General features: G+C 33.4%; 3 protein-coding genes across 6 annotated transcripts; 1 reads left to right on the top strand and 2 right to left on the bottom strand.

Annotated features, from left to right (window-relative positions):
- The first annotated feature begins 1085 nt into the window (after window positions 1-1085).
- On the top strand, window positions 1086-3343 carry LOC105138535 (uncharacterized). The gene has a single exon (XM_011044640.1). The coding sequence runs from the start codon at window positions 1364-1366 to the stop codon at window positions 3020-3022; it is 1659 nt and encodes a 552-aa protein (XP_011042942.1). The 5' UTR covers window positions 1086-1363; the 3' UTR covers window positions 3023-3343.
- Window positions 3344-5730: 2387 nt separating this feature from the next.
- LOC105138534 (CASP-like protein 1F2) lies at window positions 5731-7983 on the bottom strand. Of its 2 annotated transcripts, XM_011044639.1 has the most exons (4): window positions 7441-7983; window positions 7219-7342; window positions 7000-7117; window positions 5731-6397 (listed from the first exon to the last, which is right to left on the bottom strand). In XM_011044639.1, exons 1-4 carry the CDS (start codon window positions 7638-7640, stop codon window positions 6357-6359), a joined length of 483 nt encoding a protein of 160 aa, XP_011042941.1. In that variant the 5' UTR covers window positions 7641-7983; the 3' UTR covers window positions 5731-6356. The 2 variants fall into 2 exon arrangements, with proteins under 2 accessions (XP_011042941.1, XP_011042940.1); XM_011044638.1 differs by lacking the exon at window positions 5731-6397 and having other exon boundaries at window positions 6665-7117; window positions 7441-7975.
- A 5018-nt stretch (window positions 7984-13001) lies between these two features.
- On the bottom strand, window positions 13002-18025 carry LOC105138533 (uncharacterized). Of its 3 annotated transcripts, none has more exons than XM_011044635.1 (6): window positions 17648-18025; window positions 15691-17219; window positions 15326-15577; window positions 14789-14869; window positions 13748-14281; window positions 13002-13200 (listed from the first exon to the last, which is right to left on the bottom strand). In XM_011044635.1, the coding sequence occupies exons 2-6, from the start codon at window positions 16873-16875 to the stop codon at window positions 13150-13152; spliced, it is 2103 nt and encodes a 700-aa protein (XP_011042937.1). In that variant the 5' UTR covers window positions 16876-17219; window positions 17648-18025; the 3' UTR covers window positions 13002-13149. The 3 variants fall into 3 exon arrangements, with proteins under 3 accessions (XP_011042937.1, XP_011042938.1, XP_011042939.1); XM_011044636.1 differs by having other exon boundaries at window positions 15691-17116; XM_011044637.1 differs by lacking the exon at window positions 14789-14869.
- Between the last annotated feature and the right edge of the window lie 1211 nt (window positions 18026-19236).

Raw genomic sequence — 19236 nt, 5'->3', positions numbered from 1 at the left:
CATAATATTAATGATGATAGAAATATAGTAGACTTTTATATATCTATAGATTAAAGGAGATGAATATCCCTGACATTAATATTTTATATTAAAAATCTTAAGAATAGACAAACAAAACTTTATGATCTAATATGAGGTCTATAAAAAAATATTCAGATTATTAGCCCTTTGTGCTTAACATATTGTCAAGGCCAAAGGTGATGGTAACTTACTAAACTCATGTTTGTCTGGACTTAAGGTATATTTAAATCCAAAAAAATTAAGTATGGCAGCTTGCTAGATCCATATTTACCTGGGTTCAGTGCGTGATCGAATCCAAAAAAGCCAGGTCTTGTAGTTTACTAAATTTATATCCATTTAATCTTGACTTGTAGCCATACTCAATGATATTAGGTCTGGAAACAAACTAGATCCATATTATATAATCCTGGTATTTTGCAAAACTCATGTATGTTGAGTATGGATAGAAACTTCACCCATCTATCAATATGTTATTATCCTATTTTGAGACATTTTAAATCAAAACTTAGATTAAAAAATATATTTTTTAAAATATATTAATCTATAAAATCTATATAAAGAATATATATTTATAATTACTTGAAGAATATATCAAGTTTCAATTTTTTTCTCAACACGATAATTAAAGTTGTGTAATTTCATCAATTATAATTTTGAATAACCACTATTTAATATTTAATATAGATATCAATCATACAATCTAAAATTTATTACTAAAATAATATATTTTTCACTTTAATATTATGAAAAAGTAAAAATAAAATCGGTCTAAAAGTTTTTTTTCCATAATAATTTACAACATAATTAATTTTACTTGGGATGACATTTAATGAAGTCATATATTTTTAAAATATAATTTTACAATGAACCAATCATACTCAAAATACAAAATTTAAAAATGTTATAATATCCCAACAACATTTTAAATTGCAAAATTTAAAGGAAACTAAACATGATAATAAAAAAAATTACATATTTACTAAAATCTTACTTAGATGGTAGCATAGCCTATGGAAGCGAGTGGTGGCCACTCTTTGAAACCCGCATCTAAATATCAAACCTCACCTGCTCACCATTCCCTGTGCCATCACATTACTAGTATTTCTCCTCTTCTCACACTCTCTTTGCTCCGTCGTGACACAATACTGCTTCATAGCCGCCACGACCACGACCACCTGCCACAACCCCCCTCTTCTCTCTCCAGACTTTAAAGAATAGCCTATCCTCTCTCTCTCTCTGTAGCCTCTAAAGATCAGCCAAAACAAAGGTAAAAACCCTATCTTTCTCTCATTCTCTACTTTTCCTCCATCAACTCACCAAAAAACCCTGCAAAAAACCCACCATGAAAATACCGGAGAACGACCCAATAACTCTCGCAAACGACCTTTTACACTCCCTTTTAAACCACCATATCCCGTTAATACAATCTTTCAAAGGCAAATGGGGTTTAATAAAATCCAAACTAGCTGATCTCCAAACTCAACTCACTGATTTTTCCGAGTTCCAAACTTCACTCACTAACCCACTCTCTCTCGATCTCCTTCACTCTATTTCACAAACTCTTACCGATGCTATCCTCTCAGCTGAGAAGTGTCAAGATACAAACTTGACAGAAGGGAAGCTTAAAACTCAAAGTGATATTGATTCGATTTTAGCCAAGTTGAATCAAAATGTGAAAGATTGTGAGATTTTGATCAAAAGTGGGGTTCTTCAAGATGGAATAGTATCTGGGTCTGGCTCAAAAAGAGAGCTTGTTAGAGCTGAGTCAAGGAATTTGATAACTCGGTTGCAAATAGGGAGCCCTGAGTCTAAGAACTTGGCTATGGACTCAGTTTTGAGTTTGGTTCAGGAGGATGATAAGAATGTAATGATTGCTGTTGCACAAGGTATTGTGCCTGTTCTTGTTAGATTACTTGATTGTAACAGTTGTCTTGATATTAAAGAGAAAACTGTAGCTGCAATTTCAATAATTTCAATGGTGGATAGCAGTAAACATGTCTTGATAGCAGAAGGGTTGTTGCTTTTGAATCAGTTGATTAGGATTCTCGAATCAGGAAGTGGGTTCGCGAAAGAAAAAGCTTGTATTGCACTTCAAACTTTAAGCTCTTCGAGAGAGAATGCAAGGGCAATAGGATCTAGAGGTGGGATTTGTTCATTATTAGAGATTTGTCAAGCTGGAACACCTAGTTCACAGGGTCTTGCAAGTGGCGTTTTGAGGAACTTGGCTGTGTTTGAGGAGATTAGAGAGAATTTTATAGAAGAAAATGCTGTTTTTGTTCTCATTGGGCTTGCAGGATCTGGGACTGCATTAGCTCAAGAAAATGCTATTGGTTGTTTATGCAACTTGGTTAAGGATGATGAAAATTTGAAGCTTTTGATTGTCAAGGAAGGGGTTATTGAGTGTTTGAGGAATTACTGGGATTCATGTCCTCCGATAAGGAGTCCTGAAGTTGCTGTTGATTTGTTAAGGGAGTTGGCTTCTAGCCAAGCCATTGCTGAAGGGCTTGTTTCTGATGGTTTTATTGTTAGGCTTGTGGCGGTGTTGAATCTTGGTGTCTCGGGAGTGAGAATTGCAGCTGCTAGAGCTGTGTCTGAGCTTAGTTGTAACACTAAAACAAGGAAAGAAATCGGTGAATTGGGGTGCATTGGTCCGTTGATTAAAATGTTGGATGGTAAGGCTGTGGAAGAGAAGGAAGCAGCAGCGAAAGCTTTGTCATTGCTTGTGTTGTATGCTGGTAATAGGAGAATTTTCAGGAAGTCTGAGGGAGGGATAGTCAGCACAGTTCAGCTATTGGATACTTCGATACAGAATTTGGATAAGAAGTACCCTGTTTCTATATTGGCCTCACTTGTACATTCTAGGAAGTGTAGGAAGCAAATGATTGCTGCTGGTGCTCGCGTGCACTTGAAGAAACTTGTGGATATGAATGTTGAAGGATCTAAGAAGCTCTTGGATGGGCTTGGCCGGGGTAAGATTTGGGGTGTCTTTGCCAGGCCCTAGCATGGATATAATTTTACCATTGGTGCTTCAAACCTGAACGAAGATGGCTCGTTAATCCATATGTACATTTTTGTGTTTACTCTTACTCTTGTTTCGTGTTTGCATTTTTTTTCCTTTTCTTTTTGTTCATATGATTGTTAAGTTGCTTTAGGAGTAAACAATTTTTAGCTTAGTTTCTAGTGGAAAACCTCTTCGTTGCAGTGAGGAGATTGTGTTTTGTTTGACCTAACAACACTGGAGTTTATGTTCTGTATCCGAAACTGAATAACAGTTTGTAATGTGTTTGAGATCATACTTCTGCTACACAGTACTCGTTGAAAATGTTGATTCCTCGTAGCAGCTAAATGCAAATAATAATTAAGGCAGAGTTAAGTTGTATTGCAAGGCAGTACCTTTTAGAGTCAGAACCTGTTGAGAATAGACCGCATTTTTCATATAATATCTATTTTCTGCTGCTTGTGAGTAGCCCTGAGTTTTCTTAATCGAAGCTTGTTATCAAGTTCCTCGTTTAATAAGGGATTTTTCATATAATATCTATTCTCTTCCAGGCAGGTTAATTTGGCTAGTGTTTTGTTGGGTTCCATAATTCTTAAAACTTCTACCATTTGGATCAAGCATAAGCTTTTTGTCAGAACAAATTTAAGAGCTCCCAGGAGTTTGATATAGATCTGTTTATTGATGTATGTGGATATGGCCTGCATCTATTCTAGGATCAGACTTGACTCCTTGCATTAGTGTCGATATTAACTTGAATGGTTAAGCACCTTCTTTTGGCCACCCCAGAGTGCGACAGGGTCCCAAAATGATTTTCTTTATGGATGATATTCAGTGATGGAGATAGTTCCAAATATGTTAGTCTAGTTTAAGTAGTTTAATGGATGTTGGCTGGACGATTTCCGTACAGTAGTGGGTCTAAGCCATGTGCGTTTGTTCTTGACCATGTGTATTTGTTCTATGCTATGCCCTTTGCACTTTGTGTCGGCAGTCACTTTAACAGGTAAGGTCGGAGGACCTAACAAGATTTATTTGCACTTTCGAGCGAGCCATTGCATGGTTTCAGACTACTTCTTTAGAATCTCCTGGTTTTGATGGAGAAAATGCAGAAACCCTTTCCAGCCTGCAACTCTATCTCCGTTGCAGTGTGATCGTTTTTTTATACCTGTTTTGTTCCTTAGTGAATCCTTTTCTGAATGCAAATTGTTCATATACCTCTCTGCTCGGGGAAAGGAGCATAGACTGCAGCGTCTTTTTGTTGACATATCAAAGTGGAAGGTTAAGCAATTGGGTTATCAGTCTTGAACCAAGGAGGATAGAGTCCACCCCTTAAAAGAAGGGTTATTGAGAGATGGCTGGTTAGCTGATCAAGGGTATTATGTTAAAAAAAAAAAAGTGCGGATATTATTAGCATTTTTCTTTTTACCATCAAGAAAAAATATAAATGCAAATGGAAGAGTTTACCCAAGTGTTTAACAAAATAAATTAAGAATCATATATACAAATAAATAATAATAAATTTATTTATTTCAACTAAAAATAAAGTCAGAAAATTAATATAAAAATGCCATTTCTTAGAGAAAATATATATGTTTCAGTTTAAAATTAGACATCTAAAATTGGTTTGCATCAATAAAATTTTATTTTATTTTACTAAACCAAGTATTAACTCAACTTTAAAACTTATTATTAACATTATAAAAACCCTTTATAAAACCAACTAAAACAAAGAAGCAAACTCATTCTCAAGTCAACTTAAAGTAACAAGATTAAATTAAAAAAAAAGTCAATTAATAAGAAAAAAAAAACATAGTGGGTAACTTTTGCAACTAATTGTGGATTGTGTCTTCCTTCTAAGTTGCATTTCCTTTTAAGAAAAAAACACCTTTTCTTTCTCAAATTGTCTCATATTTTTTTGATTTTAAATATCATTGTAGGATTTACTTAGCATTAATTTACAAAATAAAACAATAATTGTCATTAAAAATGACAATAGAAAAAATAAAAATAAAAATTAATATAAAAAACAACAACAAATTATGCATATAAACCAAGAATATGAGAGAGAGAAGAGGAAATAAAAATAAGAACAGAAAAAAGAGTTTGTCATCGAACTTCACACAACATCAAGTAAGAAAGCTGTCGCCATGACAATTCCATCAATACCACGAAAGACCCTATCCGGAGCTTGTGGCCACCTTACACGCCATCATAGTCATATGACCTTTCAAAGTTACAACGCAGTGTGTCACACGCACTGGGTATTTTTTCCAAGTTCATTCAATGTTGTCCGTGACTTGGCAAAAAAGAAAAAAAAAAGAATTTAAATATTTATTTTAATTTAAATTTTGGCACCTAAAACTTCAATTATTTTAATCCATAACATTAAATTTTATTGTGCCCAACAAATCCCATGAAGCGAGAGGATTTTTTCTCAATAGCGTATTTGAAAATATAGTTACAATTATTTTTTAAAATATTTTATACTTAAAAAAATATGTTAATAATATTTTTTTTATTTTTTAAAAATTATTTTTAAAATCAATACATTAAAAATATTAAATAAATAAGAACAAAAAATCTGAGAATGATATTTAAAACAAAGGGCAAAAATTAAAAAAAAATGGAGGTGTTTAACTGTTCACAAGATCAATGAAACATCCTCAAATTCTTTAATGTTTCCGTTAATACCTTAGTAACTATTTTTTTTCTATTTTTTTTTTGTTTTACTTGTGTTCATATAAATATAAAGAGACAAGGGTTATCTTGGTTTGGCTGTTGCTTGTCTTGACAAAACTTCCACATGTTAGTTGCCGATATGCCTCTCCTGCACTTCATTTCACCTCTTCTCTCTCAACAATTCCGCACACTTCATATCAAGACAGCATACATAGCCGCTACTGCAAACGTTTGAGAATTGCTTCTCAAATCAAAATCCAGTTTGTGGCAGATGAGGATCTCGCTTTTACTTGTCCAATGCCCACACGTGCATGTGGAACTCCCATATATGTTCATGTGGGAGAGCAACTGTCTGAGAGCAGATTTCCGAGCACCATTTGCTAATCAAATGTATATATTAAGGCTTCATTATATTAGAAAGCGGACTCATGGCGTTGGCCTTGTAAGATCAAGGTCATTAACACACAACCCATTTCTAGCTCAATCCGAATATTGCTACATGCAAACAATTCTATGTTTTGGCCTGCGTTAAGAGGTTTAGTCGCTCCTCTTACCTGTTTACATTTGTCCTGATGAGGTTGCTGAGAACTTCCCAGAAATTAAGGTCTTCTCAAGACTGGTATTAACGCTTTGTGGATAAGAAGAGCTACCACCAATGACCTCAAGATCCATTGGTATCCAAATTTGTGTGCTTCAGCAAGCCTGGTTACACAGATGGAAATTGATAACAGTGGGGGTTTGATATCAGGGAACATTCTGTTAGTTGAACCATTTCTGTAATGCTTGATTCACTTTACACAGATGGAAAAAACGAAGAAGAAAATACTATCTACTGCTGAATTTGATTCTCCCCTTTTCTAAGCAGGAAAAGAGGCAAAGAGAAGAAAAGTAGAGAGGCTGAGAGAAATGTTATCTCTTAATAGATTAAAGCATTCATTAGAAATCTTGGAGTAGCTACACATTTACTCATTGGAACCCTTTTTAATTCCTTTTTAATTCATACTTTATTTCTGACAAATCAACCGCGTTTTTTCCAGTTTCTAAACCTTAATTTGCCTAGATTTGCTAGCAGATGTGGTGGTAAGCATCAGCAAGCAAACCAACGACAAATAAGACAAAGTAACAGAAGTTGTTCCTCTACTGCATAATTTGCCGTCTACACATTCTATTTCTGACAATTCAACTGCAAGCACTTAATTTCTAAACTTGAATTTGCCTGGATTTGCTTGCAGAGGTGATGGTAAGAATCAACAAGCAAACCAAGGAGAAGTAAGAGAAAGTCACAGAAGTTGTTGCTCTCTTACAGAATTTGCCAAAGTGATCACAGATTTGCATCCAACCAGTGTGGCTATTCCCATTCTTCCCCAAGGAACCTATTACAGTCGCAGCAGCACATCCACCAAGGACCAAAGACATCAGAGCCTGTTAATTACCAACAAAACCACAAAGAAAACATCAAATGAAAATGAATATTATACCGCTATACAAGATGCTACAAAAGAGTGCTAGAAAACAAAGCATACCAGATCATGAAGGAATAAAATGAAATAGTAGTTAGGATTGGAGCTTCGACGACCAACAAGAACAAGAAACAACAAAGAGAGGAAAGAGAAGGCACCAACAACAATGTTTGCGTAAGAAAGAAACCTGCAAAATAAAGGATTTTTAAGTCCTTTACTTTTCAAAGAAAATATATAGCAAAAAGAAAAAAGGAAAAGCTTAAAAGATTTCTTAGTTCATCAGACTTGAATTCTGGAGAGTAGCTATATTTCGCGTCCAGTACAAATCCTCCAATGTCGATGGTTTGCTTGTTGGTGAGCATAAGCCATGTTGAAGCAAATGAGGCAGCAATTACCACAATTCTGAGGAAGATTTGAGCTCCAATGAAAATTTTTTGAGTTTTCAAAGGCTGGTTTTGGGAGAACTTGGTCTCAATTTCTGCCATATTTCCTTTCCAAATCTTTCACCGAGGAAGTAGCTAAAAAAACGGCAAAACACAAAAGCAAAGACAGAGTACAGAAACAGGGGAGATATACAGGGGAAGCAAATTAAACAAGAAAGGATAGGGAGGAAAAGATTGTGAGGATATGGGAGCTTTTTATAGAAGAGAAAGCCGAGGAATCTTTCAAGGAAAATAATGATAACGATGATGTTAGTGATCTGTTCAACAACAGAAACAAGTGGGGTCTTTTTAATCTACAACACACAATGTAAAGATTTTTTGCCAAATCCTTGGAATTTTTAGAAAATGTTGAAATGTATCATGATCAGGGATCAGAATTAGGCTCAACATTCGGATTGATTTTAGACCAAGTTAAGTAGTGGACACCAAAAAGAGAGAAGAAACCCTTTTTCTACTTAAAAAAAAAGAAGGAAAATACGAATATTAATAATATCTTTATTTCATGTGTCCATGTAGGAAATTGAATGCTGTCACTGATTGTCTTGATGCTGTTGAATAGAAATTTTTTTCAATAAAAGATGCAAACAACATTAATCAATGATGCATTACCTCCATTACAATGCTATAGTTTGCGCATGTTCAAATTTTAAATTTAAAAGATTTTCATTAAGAAAAGAATATGTTAAAAAATAAAACAAATTATTCTAAAATTTTATTTAATAATTTAAATTTTTAAATTAAGATGATTATTTATCAAGATAAACTAGCTACCACACCTGTAAAAAAAAAAAAAGTTCTTTTTATATGGGTTAGGATAGCCTCTAATATCTAAGACAACTTTCATATGTATATTTAGTTATAGAGAGCGTTAGGGCTAAAGAAAAGATGGAAGGTTTTCTTACGAAGGAGATGATTTTAGGAGTTCCAGGCAATACAAGTAACCTTGAATCAACGTGGATGTCCATACAAGGTAAGATTACTTTGAATTTTGATTGTTTCCTTTCTCCCTCTCTCCTTCCAAGCCTTCGTATCATCAAAATCATTGTCTCATATGGCTAGAAAACAGAAATTATTTCAATCTTCCTGTGGAAATGATCAAATATGTGCTAAGTTTCCAGGTACTTGAGATAAAGATGTTCATCGCCAATCTTGCAAACGGCAAACAGTACAAGCAAAAGGAGATTGATACGCAAAGGGCATTTGATCTCTTAGCTTTGGCCATGCCATGCAAATTCATTCCCAGATCTTGGATGCCACAGTTTTGGAAGTTACACTTCATTTTATGGCTGCCCCACTACTTTTCGTACGTACCCAGTTACTTATTTATGGCAAGAAAACTTTTTCTTTCTTTTCTTTCTTATCACCATTATGTAACCAAATACAAATCAAACCCTTAGACCTAAAGAACTAGTGATCAAAACCCACCACCAAATCGACATATAAAAAAAACCTCGGTGCATGGAGCTCGTCTGTATATTTAAACTTGTGGTGATCTAGGCATAGAGCCTCGGCACTCGTATTTACGATGCATTCTCCATTATTTAATGATCGATTAGGGAAGGCTTTTTTTTTTTTTTTCTTGAAAGAAAAGATTTCATTGATTACAATCACCTGAAACAGGAAGAAATTCCATTTACTAATTAATTAGGGGAAAAAACTCATGATGCAAAAGTCTAAAAGTTGTCTTGCAATTGAATCTTTATTTTTATTAATATTATTAATGTTAGTTTTTGGATCATTTTTCATGTATTTTAACTAATTTTATAGATTTTAAAATTAATAATTATATAAATTTAATGATTTTAAATCAAATCCATGATAATTAAATAATAAATTTAAAATTTCACCAATTAAATTATTCAAACTTACTTGACTTTTTATTGTGTGTGTCAATCTATACATGTATGCGCGTGGATGTGGCCAATTTGGTATTTACAAGAATAATAAATTGATGGTGGTTGGAGTGAAAAGGACGGCTGTTTTTTTGGGTGGTGGCGTTGGGAAAGGAGGAGGGGCAAATGGGAAGGAGAGGAAGGGAGGGGAAAAGAAAGGGAAGGGCATGATCATCAGGTGGAAAGGAGGCGAGGAATACGAAAAAGGACATTATTGGCATTAAAAATGCTTCAAAATATGATGAATGATATCATTGTAATAATTTCATCGTTATCTTAGAATGCAAACTTACGTTAGATGTAATTTGCTAAGGTTTTAAAATATTATGTTATCAAAATATAGATGGCATGTTGTAATTTATGAAATATAAGGAAATAATGTGTTGCTGTCGTCTCTAAAAATATGGTATGGCGATAAAGAGTTTAAAATCTGCACAACAAGTTTTAAATTAGAATAGGATGTATATTTTTTACAAGAATTTAAAATAATTGGAATTTTACTTACTTATCTGGATCTATAAAAATATATTTTTTAAAAAATAAAATTTCCTTAAATCCTAAAAAAAGAGAAAAAAGTATTGCTATCGTTAAATTAGAGTGCATTCTAGATAATTTGGAGAGCTACATGCACTTAGATTATACAACAAAGATTAATATTTTCATCTCATTTAATTCCCTCCAACTCCTTGATTTTTTTTTAAAAGACAAAACTATTTTCGGTATTTTTATCACAAAGAACCATAAACTTCCACAAAAAAATATTTTTTTAATATTTTACATTATTTTGATACGCTAATCTTAAAAATAATTTTTAAAAAATTAAAAAATATTATTTTAATATATTTTAACATAAAAATATTTTTAAAAATAATTACAATTATACTTTTAAACTAAAAAAAAATACCATTTTTATTTTTCTAATACTTATTTGGGAATTTACAACTAGTGGATCAAAGAAGGTTCAACGACCAACCTTAACATGTATCATAAGGAAAAAAAAAACTAATGGAATACTAAGTGAAAAGTGAACAGAAGTTCCATTTTATGGAAAAAGGTGCTTTTTAGCTTTAAAACTAGCTAATTTCCCCGCACCAGTCATGTCATAAGTTAATGTCAATACGTTTTTTAACTTTAAGAAAGATCTTAACTGTGAACTAAAAAATTGAGTATTTAATTAAATAACTTAAAAATTATATACACAAATAAATATTATTTTTAAAAAAAATTAAATTATATACACAAATAAATATTATTTTTTTTAAAAATCAATTAAAGATTAAATTAGAAAACTGAGAAAAATACAAATTAAAATACAAGATCACGTCCTAAAAGAGCTATTTTTTTTAATTTAATTACATGACAAAAAGTGTTTTTTTAAAGAAAAGTAATAATTTAGATCCAATTGAAATAAAATAACTTGTTGATATAACCTTCTATTTTCTTATTAATCTTTAAAAAACACATGTAAGAACGATTTGAAATAAAGATAAATAATGTATCTCTTTAATTTCAAACTCTTTATATTGTTAATACGCTTCCTTTTTTTAGCCTTTGTTTTACTAGAATATTTTTTAAATAAAATATCATCAAAATTATTAAAAAAAATATATATTTTCATGAACGATTTTGATGTGAATTTATTAAAACTAGAAGAATAATACATCATTTCCTTGTTATCATGAACAAACTTTTAGAAATTATTTTTTATTTAATTATATAATCAGAATATACATGTGCAGGAGAACCAATGTAAAAAATATAAGGAAATTCCCCTTAAAAAAAAAAAATACTAAGTGCTGTACCAAAAAAAATGAGTACCGATATGCATGCATGCATGGCCACCTTTTTAAGGTACATCACTGAATTATTCAACCCACATGATTTCTACAGCATTTGATCAGGACGTCACGCGAAATAAATTGCTTTCCAAATTACAAGCTATCATTAGTTAAAAAGAAAACTCAGCACCGAAGATGTCCCAATTTCCTTCTGGTAAATTTAAACACAATGTTGGTAGATGTGGAATCTGAGAATGCTCCGATGCAAACTTTGTTGAAAAAGGTCTACAAAATTAATGGCCAATAACCAATCACAACAATTGGGTTTCATATATTTATGGAATTTAGACGATGGATCTTGACGAGGAGAAATTTACGAACTGGGAAGATTTACTTTTTCGTATGTCACAACCTTCAGAGCAGATTTTAGTGGTTGCGATGCCTTGAGTACTGATGCTAATGGGTGTTCATAGAATTGATTTCTGCCTACTCAAATAAGTAGTTTCGAAAGAAGCTGCCACAGTCCAATATAGGCAATATAATCTCCTCGGCCACTGTAATTCTAGCTGCAAATGAACAGTCCAGTTTTATTTTGACAGTAGAAAAAGATACAGGATGTTACATGCTTCTTTTTGTAAGTAGAAAGAAGCAGTGGAGGGAAAAAGAGTCACCAGTTTAGTGTTTCAGAATAGAATAGAAGAAGACGTGTATTTTCCAATCTTTTGAGAAAAATATAAATTTATTTTAAAAAACTGTTTTGAAAAATAAATTTAGTGTTATATATATCTTTCTCTCCCCGTTTATATTAAAAACAGAAAGTGAAATGAATATCGCCTAAACAGAAAACAGAAAAGAAAGAAGGCCATTAATTACAGTTCTCATTGCAGCTCCATGAATTTCCACCAGTTGGCCCATCACCACTACTATGTATAAAAAGCGATTACTGCAACGCAGCAGTACATGTTACGATAGGAAAACACTAAAATGGATGTCTGCTGCCACTGTTTGGATTTAGCCTTATCTGAAAATTATCAATTTAACTGAAAAATGCCAGGGTGGTTCAGTAGAGACTGAAAGAAAATCTGGCCTGCGGTTAATGTAACCCTGTCCCCACCACAACATCTTCGAAGATTCAGGTGCAGTCCGGACACAAACACTGTTGAATACTTAATTCCTCTGAATCATGCCTAATTATAGCTGCTCTTGTTCCTTGTTTTGGTCATTATTGCTTGCCGGACTCTTTTAACCTATTCCCTTCCTCATCTAATTATTGTGTTTTACTAGGAAATGTCAGTGATTTACAAGGCTGTCTTGATTTGGTAATTGGTTATCATTATAATTTAGCAGATAGCATGCATCTAGGCCTTGTATTTTGGAATAAACACTCTAAATTGCCAAATACTCTCTGCACTAAGGAGTACCAAATTTAACCAAGATAACGAAGGGGTGTAGCCGTATCGGCAAAAACCCTTTTTCCTTTGATAGAATTCCTCCAAATAGAGGTTTGGACCATAACCACTACTTAGTTGAAGTGTTTATCTGTCATCCATTTAAAGGATGTTGGCCCCAGGTAATAAAAGGTTTGGATGAAACATTCGGTGTAGAACATTTTTAACCTTGTCTTGGATGAAACATTCGGTAAGACAATATCTGTCCGTTCATGACAATATTTTCACCCCTACCCTGCCGTGGAGAAGGAGAAGAAAGGGTAAACAACACCCAACTGACCATGATAATCATTAAGTTAATAAATTTTATTATCAGGAAAATGACAATTCTGTACAAATAAAAAGAGCTCACCGCCCCATCAGAGAATGACAATAAATGTATAAGAATTTTATGAACAACATTAACATTAGAGAAGATAACCTACATGGCATTTTAAATGTCAAAGTACTTTGGATCTGACGGATGATCGTATTCCACCTTTAGCTGCCATGTGAAATAGAATGCCTTGTTAGACAGAACCACAAGTGAAATAATCTGATTGGTCTTATGATTTTAGCACAAGAATGAAGCATATGCAGCAATGTGTTTGTACCTCAATGGTATTCTTGCAAAGGCAAGGGCAGGTGAGAGATTTCAGGTTTGAATCTCACCTTTACTAATCGATCACTCATACCAATCAAAAAAGAAAAAGAATGACGCATATGCCAAAACCATAGACACATACATGGATCACTGAGTTCTAAGGTATTTGCTTGTTGCTAGGATGCTATCACAACAATGCCTATCGTTTTGTTAAAAAAATTTGTCCAAGTATTTCAATTAGCTAGGAGAAAAGGATTGGGATAGCCAAAACAGCATGGTTGAATCATATGGGGCAACAAGATCATGAAACTAAAATGCATGTCCGTTAATGCTTACCCACCATAAGTATCATTCAAGACAACAAACAAAAAACAGATCGCAACATGCATTTCACAGGAAGAAGATTTTTACTCATTAAAGGATAACCAAAAACCCCAACAAATTATACCTTGCCCTCATCTGAATCAAAATGGCGCTGGGGGAAGACTACCCTCATATTGCTATATAAGTAGAAGCGTCGATCACTCGCAATGTCCATCTTGTTTGCTGCTGGTACAGATGAAGGATCAGACGTGCTCCTCTGGAATGACCTTGAACTTTTCTTGGGAAGAGGACACATAAATTGGAGCTGAAGAGCATAACGTAGAGCACCAGCTCCAGTGGTGTTCTCATTGACCTTTGAAGGACTATTTACAGATTTGCTTATGCACAAATGAGATGTATTTGGAGGGCTGCAGCCCTCCACACCAGTTATTTTACATTCACTGTTACTGAATCTACTATGGTCAGGGAATTTTGTATTATGTACAGTTTCAAGTTGATTTGAATTGGTAGCATCTCGTCCATGAGGTAAAGAATGATTAGCCTTTGGGACTGCAGATGGCTTTGCATCAATTTCCATGTCAGAATCTCTGTTTCTTCCAATCACAGACAAAGAAGCTGGTTCTGACGAGGATAGTGTGACCTTTTGGCGCAGACATGTCTATTCAGAAATGCATAGAAGCAAAGGGGAAAAGAGGAAAACAGTCACTTTGAGAATTTCAATGCACTGTGGTCAAATGAATTAAACAATGTAAGACACTAATCGTTTGTGCAGAATGACTATAGAAATGGAATTCGGTGCTGAGTTAATCATCAATAGCTTTATGCATCATTTTCATAATAACATCCCAACCAATGTTAATAGGCAGGGGGGAATCATGATATAAATTTTCAGATTATACTATTTTATATGCATTCTAAAAGATCAGCAGATTGCCAGGATAGCGCAGCAGGTAAGAAATTCACCTCAAGCAAGGATTTCAGGTCTTTATCATCACACAAACAGATTTGTGGAGAGCATCACATCATACAATCAGCTCATGTAGTAGGGGAACACATCTTAACATGAGTGATTATGAATCAAATTTATGAAGTTAATTATCCATCTCTCAGTGATACCTTAATCCAAAACCAATCTTATAACCATGTATGTTTTATCCTCAGTTACCTTGGTACCAGCTGGCATGTCACTTAAATCATAACTACAAAAGAAAGTGTGAATAGGTGTCTTTTCTGGATTGCTGAGAACCTGCCAAAAACCATTTCAGTCTGTAAGTGTCATCTCTTTGGCTAAAGAACTGACAGACATATACATGCTCACAAGAAACGCTTCTGCCAATCATGCGACAAAGTTCAGAAGTGTTAGCACCATACCCAAATTCTATTTTGTTGACAAGACAACTGAAGTATGAATGCAGTGACATCATCTCAGCAGTCTCACCAGAAATATGATCTTGCTCTCAAATATAATTATATCATTTTCTTTATCCTCTCAGATCCTACTTAAAACCACGATATGTAGTCTTGTATTACACCACCTAATTTATTATAGGAATATTTTTGGGCAGACTGCCATCGTATAGCAAAGGCACAAAACTCATTCATGATAAAAATGAATAAAAAAACTTTGTTCTTTGTAGAAAGAATAAAGTTGGAGTTCTAATTCGATTAACATACAAACTTGCAAGAAAGAAGGATAAGTTACCAACTGTATTTGCCCTTTCATCGGTATTCGTAGCCTGCTTCTTTCGGGTCGTGAATCATCAATGCTAAGGCTCCTTCTCATATGTTGGTCACTATACTTGTTTGCTTGCACATTCCCTGCTAGATCTATCGATGCATAGTAGAGTAAGTAGTTATTTCCATCAATGCTAGTTACTGTGAAAGGAAGTTTTTGTGTCTTCTGGGAGAAACTTCCTCCAGTGATATTTAGAACAGCAAGGAACCCATCAATTCTCTGAACATTAAAAATGATAGGGAGTCAAAAGTTAAAAATTTACTCTGATAGAAAACCTTATCTGAATCAAATGAACAAAAAGAACCTTCTAGCATAAGGTTCAAGATGCTAACCTGACTAACTTTACCAGATGATAAACGCCCAGATAACAAAGACTCCTCAAACGAACCAACTAAAGACCTTCTAACAGGCATTCCAGTAAAACTTCTACATGATCTGACATTTAGGGAACCAAGATTTGAGTCCTCACACCAAGGCTGTCTAATGCCACTGGTAATCTCAGGAGTGAAAACATCAAATTTTGTGCGCAAATTATCAAAATTATCTAATGATTCATCTAGCATTTTAAAACCCCCATCCTGCCGGGAAGATAAAATGCCAGAGACTGTCCCATTAAGTGACTGTTCTATATCCGTGAAGGCTAGATAATCATCATCAAGCTCTCTGGTGATATTGCTGCCTGCTCCTGGAGATTTTATTCCTTCAGAGAGTTTTGGACCAAGAGGAGACAATGACAAGGGAGGTGGTGCTGCTTTTATTAAGGGAAGTGCAATAGCACTGATTTGATGCTTTACCTTCATTGTTTCTTCAAAATAATTAAGTCCAAGTGGATGAAAAAACTGATCAGGAGGCTTGAGCTCTGTCTCAATCACAGGGCCATCAAAAAAGAAAAGGTAGTTTTCCCTATAAGTATCATCAGGTGAATTCTTCCGTTCTGGAAGACAAGATGCAGACCAGTTTGAATAACTGGAATTTCCAATATGAGCCTTCTTATGTTCTTGTGACATAGAAACCTTGTAATTGTCCTTACCACCCCAAAGATTATTCTTACAAATACCATCTCCAATGTCTAGGGAAGCACCGTTAAATTGATCAGGGTGAAGCCTTCCACTAAGAGGAGATAATAACCGCTTCTTGTCTGACCCACTGGACTCAAATGCATTACTCCTGATAGTAACTAAAGAAGAGGCAGTTTGGTTTCCATTAAATACACCAACAGGAGAATTCAATCCCTTTGATTCAAAACCAATGATCCTAGGAACAGGTGTCTGGACATGCTGTCCACTTTTACACCGTAACAAGCCATCCTTATTTTCCACATTGGTTTTCTTTTGCAAATCTGTAAAAGAAGTGCAGGGCATTTCTATCTGCCTTCGATGTCCAAGGTTTCCTCCATGCATCCCACTCAAACCACAACTGCTCACGCCAACAATTCGAGGCGAAGTTTGCACAATTGTGCTCAAAGATGTGGCTACTTCCTCAGCAATGCTGCTGGAGGAGAACTGAGGCAAGCCCATCCTTAAGGCTGAGTCTATTGTCCACCGTACCCTATTCTAGTATTCCTCACTCTCTTCTGAACACACACATAAATAAACATTAAAACGAAGGATGTATCATGCTCAAAGCAAACCAATGCAATGCAAGTCCTTCAACCCTACCAGTGGCATTAAAGAACATCAAACCTTCAAGGGTGCAACTTCTCATGTATCAAAGAAGCAACTTTGACTTGTATGACCATCACAAGTTCACGACTGCTCCCTGTCACCAAAAGCAACTCCATTTCAACTGCAATCCTTCCATTAGATTGTGTGGAAAAACCCAAAAAAACCAGATATCCAACATAATCGAAAACAATCATTCCCTGGAATAACATGTAAAAGTACATTAGCTCTATAAAACTATTATAGTCCGAGATAACACAGAAGCAAGACATGAACATCTGCAGATTGCTCAAAAAGATCAGAATAACCGAACAGAATGATAGAAATAAACTTCAAAACATCAAAAGGATTCGAATTCACTCATAAATGATCAAGTCCATGTGAAATTCATTCTCTACTTCACAACCAGAACAACAAGAAGCTTAATGCCCGATTCTTAATTCCATTTTTCACCTCCATTCATGTTCCAGGCAACCAACCAATCAAAGAAAAGCAAACCAAAACTATGAAAAGATCACAACTTTAGCACTTGGTATTGCAACTACAAAAGCTAACAATCAAAACTCCAATCCAGAAATCAATATATATATATAGCAAACAAAAAAAGTCCATGATGATAGTAACTTACTTAAAACTTCATCAACTGATCAAACCCACGAGCATCAAATTCTCTGACAGTCAATCAAGCAACAAAGCAAACAAACAAAAACCCAATTCTTTACTGGTGCTAAATCTTCTTTTTTCTTCTCCTCGGAGTCACTTCTCTTCGCTTTGAAGTTCCTCTTGTTTCTACATGCATCTCCTCCTCTATCTCCCTTAATCAATCCAATGGGTTCCTTTCTCTCCTTTGAACACCTGTAATTATATCTTTCTCCTGCCTCTTTTTTTTGTGAGGTAGTGCTTTCCTTAATTAACCAGAACTTCCTGGCTGGTTGAAAATTGGTGTTGCACGTTTCTGAAAACCACAACTTGCCTCATAAAACCACGTCTCTGTTGCTCTGTTATTGTCTGCCATGTATACGCGGCATCTTGTTATTTATTTTTCCACGTGAAAGCAATAGATTTCTTCCTGTGCTATTGTTTAAGTGAAAGTTACTAAAATTACGAGGAGCGGAGATTAAGTGTTAAATTTGAGGTTTGTTTGGTTATTAATTGATTTATATAGTGAATTTTAAGGATTGTAAAATTATTCAAGATATATATAAGTTTATCTGAATATTTCTATTAATTTAAAAAAAATTATTAAATTTATACTAATTTATAATTTGATCCAGGCTCAAATTATACATTAAAAAAATTAACACAGCCTCAGTTTTAATGAAAAACATTTTAAAAAAATTAAATCATGTCTTAACAATTGAGTTGTATATTCATAAAAAATATTTTAAAATTTCATTCAAGCTAAAACGAGATTAGTTAAATTCTGAATCAATCTATGAAATCAAATTGAGTTTAATAAACATAGTTTATGAATATTAATGAAATATTTTTTTTTCTTGTAATTTTTTTGTTCTAAAAGAAATGAATAATCCGTCCATTAAACCTGGATTTCTAACAGTTGCAAGTCGATTTACAATACTATAGAATATGTTAGTATTTTTTTCCCTTTTTGTCAAATTTTGGATTTTATTTAAATGACAGGTATGAGTTCTTACCTTATAAAACCATTGACATATACATATTGTCATTGTTTAACCCATGATCGAAGAGTGTGGGAAAAATAATTTTTTGTGCTTGTAATGTTGATATGTGTGTAATTTAAAAATATAGTGGTTGTTGTTTTTTAAAGTATTTTTTATATAGAAATTTATTAAAATAATTTTTTTATTTTTTAAAAATTATTTTTAATATCATCATATTAAAATTTTTATAAAACAAATTTAAACCTAAAAAAATTGAATTCTAATAATTTATGGAATTTTGATATAATTTTATTATATTTTGGATTTTAATTACATATAAATAATAAAACTTGTGGATATTTGTATTTTATATATTTTTTAATTTTTATTTAAAATTAATATTTTTTATTATTTTTATATTGTTTTGTAAAAAATAATTTTTTAAAATAAAAAAATATTATTTTAATATATTTTTAAATGAAAAATATCTTAAAAATAACCGTAATTATACTTCCAAAGATGAATAATCTTGAGTTAATCGATTCACATAATTTAATTTTTAAATTTTTTAAATTAAAATAATATTATTTTAAAA

Source organism: Populus euphratica, unplaced genomic scaffold, assembly GCF_000495115.2.
Source record: "Populus euphratica unplaced genomic scaffold, PopEup_1.0 scaffold79.1, whole genome shotgun sequence".
Classification (NCBI taxonomy): Eukaryota; Viridiplantae; Streptophyta; class Magnoliopsida; order Malpighiales; family Salicaceae; genus Populus; species Populus euphratica.
This window is presented reverse-complemented; position numbering and strand designations above follow the sequence as displayed.

Excerpts from the sequence above, each read along its gene's own strand:
- LOC105138535 (XM_011044640.1), top strand. The coding sequence starts at position 1,364 with ATGAAAATACCGGAGAACGACCCAATAACTCTCGCAAACGACCTTTTA.
- LOC105138534 (XM_011044638.1), bottom strand. The coding sequence starts at position 7,640 with ATGGCAGAAATTGAGACCAAGTTCTCCCAAAACCAGCCTTTGAAAACT. Across the intron at positions 7,343-7,440 it reads AGCTACTCTCCAGAATTCAA|GTTTCTTTCTTACGCAAACA; the intron begins GTCTGATGAACT and ends TTTATTTTGCAG. Across the intron at positions 7,118-7,218 it reads TTTTATTCCTTCATGATCTG|GCTCTGATGTCTTTGGTCCT; the intron begins GTATGCTTTGTT and ends GGTAATTAACAG.
- LOC105138533 (XM_011044635.1), bottom strand. The coding sequence starts at position 16,875 with ATGGGCTTGCCTCAGTTCTCCTCCAGCAGCATTGCTGAGGAAGTAGCC. Across the intron at positions 15,578-15,690 it reads CATCTGGTAAAGTTAGTCAG|AGAATTGATGGGTTCCTTGC; the intron begins GTTAGCATCTTG and ends TTTAATGTTCAG. Across the intron at positions 14,282-14,788 it reads ACATGCCAGCTGGTACCAAG|ACATGTCTGCGCCAAAAGGT; the intron begins GTAACTGAGGAT and ends ATTTCTGAATAG.